The sequence below is a fragment of the Andrographis paniculata genome, unplaced genomic scaffold (assembly GCF_009805555.1).
Source record: "Andrographis paniculata isolate CXL003 unplaced genomic scaffold, ASM980555v1 Contig64END, whole genome shotgun sequence".
Classification (NCBI taxonomy): domain Eukaryota; kingdom Viridiplantae; phylum Streptophyta; class Magnoliopsida; order Lamiales; family Acanthaceae; genus Andrographis; species Andrographis paniculata.
In genome coordinates, this window is record NW_026137600.1 from 3,503,486 (window position 1) to 3,505,267 (window position 1,782).

At 40.3% G+C, this 1,782-nt stretch overlaps 1 protein-coding gene across 1 annotated transcript; it reads right to left on the reverse strand.

Annotated features, from left to right (window-relative positions):
• Window positions 1-935: 935 nt before the first annotated feature.
• LOC127261706 (uncharacterized mitochondrial protein AtMg00810-like) lies at window positions 936-1,580 on the reverse strand. The gene has a single exon (XM_051290005.1). It carries the CDS (start codon window positions 1,578-1,580, stop codon window positions 936-938), a length of 645 nt encoding a protein of 214 aa, XP_051145962.1.
• Window positions 1,581-1,782: the final 202 nt, after the last annotated feature.

The window sequence follows — 1,782 nt, forward strand, 5'->3', positions numbered from 1 at the left end:
CACTTACTTCCTCACAAACATTAATAACATATATATTCAAATATCAATATTTCCTGCATTATACTTTACTGAAACTCTTTCGATAAAAAATTGACTCACAATATTACTCGTATTCCCCTCTTGAACAACTCACGATTTGCTAATCCCCTATAAATCAACACTCGTCCAATTAATTAACTTCTTCTTCCTTACCCGCCAAAAAGTTGTTCTACCTTTTGCGATGTGATTGCCAAATCTATATAAATATTAAAATATTAATTGTCAAATACAATTTACAAATCAAATACAAATCGATCAAAATGACGTAAATGGCCAGCAAAATACCCACAAACGTTCTCTGATTCGGTCAATATCCAAAGAAATTTCACCTCTGACCAATTGCATTGCTTCAAATATTTGGTTGTGTTACTCCATAAATTGACCATTTATTTCATTTGACCTAATTGTAATTTTTAATCATTCACTTCCAAAAAAATTTACTATTTAAACAATATATCTATCAAAACACTCACCATTTCCAAGATAAACATATTTTCTTTTCTGCCCAACTTTTATGGAAAAATACATAATATTAATTGTTAGGATTAATGGAATAAACTATATTTCATTCTTTACAATTATGGTACAATATTATATATATACAAGAGATATATTAGGTAGGGATATATATATCTAAATATATACAATATATATCAATATATATATCAACATCCCTCCTTAAACTCAAGGTGGAATGGTGGAACCCAACTTGAGTTTGCTCAAGAATGACTGAAAACGGCCGGGAAGATGAGGCTTGGTGAAACCGTTGGCAGTCTGATCAGCAGAGGGAATGGGAGACAAGGAGATGTTACCATGAGCAACGTGATGACGTACAAGGTGACAGTCGATCTCAATGTGCTTCGTACGCTCGTGGAAGACATCATTCGTCGAAATCTTCATGGCGCTCTGACTGACGCAATGAATAATAGTGGCAGAGGATTGAGGCACTCCGAGATCAGCCAGCAGCCAACGAAGCCATAGAAGCTCGGCAGTGGTGTTAGCAAGAGCTCTATATTCAGATTCTCATTAGACCGGGAGACAACCGTCTGTTTCTTGCTGCGCCACGAAATAAGCGAGTTTCCAAGGAAGAAGCAAAACCCGGTGGTCGAGCGGCGATCAGAGGGATCTCCCGCCGAATAAGAGAATACCAAGGAAGAACGAGCTGAATAATGAAGCCCATGAAGGAGAGTACCTTTGATGTATCGGAGAATCCGTAGATTAGCAGAATGATGAGTCGTCCGAGGAGCAGACATAAACTGACTGACGATATGGACAGCATAGGCAATATCCGGTCGGGTGACAGTCAGGTAGATCAGACTTCCCACCAGCTGATGGTACAGAGTAGGATCATCAAGGGGGACGCCGTCCATCGGAGTAAGACGACAATCAGAATCAAGAGGCGTAGGGGCAATCTTGGAGTCAGTGAGACCGGCACTAGACAGGAGGTCGGAGGCATACTTGGCTTGAGAGAGATAATATCCGTCGGAGGTGTCGGAGATCTCAAGTCCTAGGAAGTACCGAAGAGGCCCTAGACTCTTCATCTCAAGGTGGCGGTGTAGATGACTCTGTAGCTTAGAGAACCTGATGCATCATCTTCCGTAATGATCATGTCATCCACATAAAGTAATAAAACAGTAATTTCAGCTGACCCACGTCGAAGGAAGAGAGCCAAATCATGATCGCTGGAAGTAAAGCCAAGCAGGAGTAGAACAGAGCTAAATTTCGAAAACCAAGCTTGAGGCG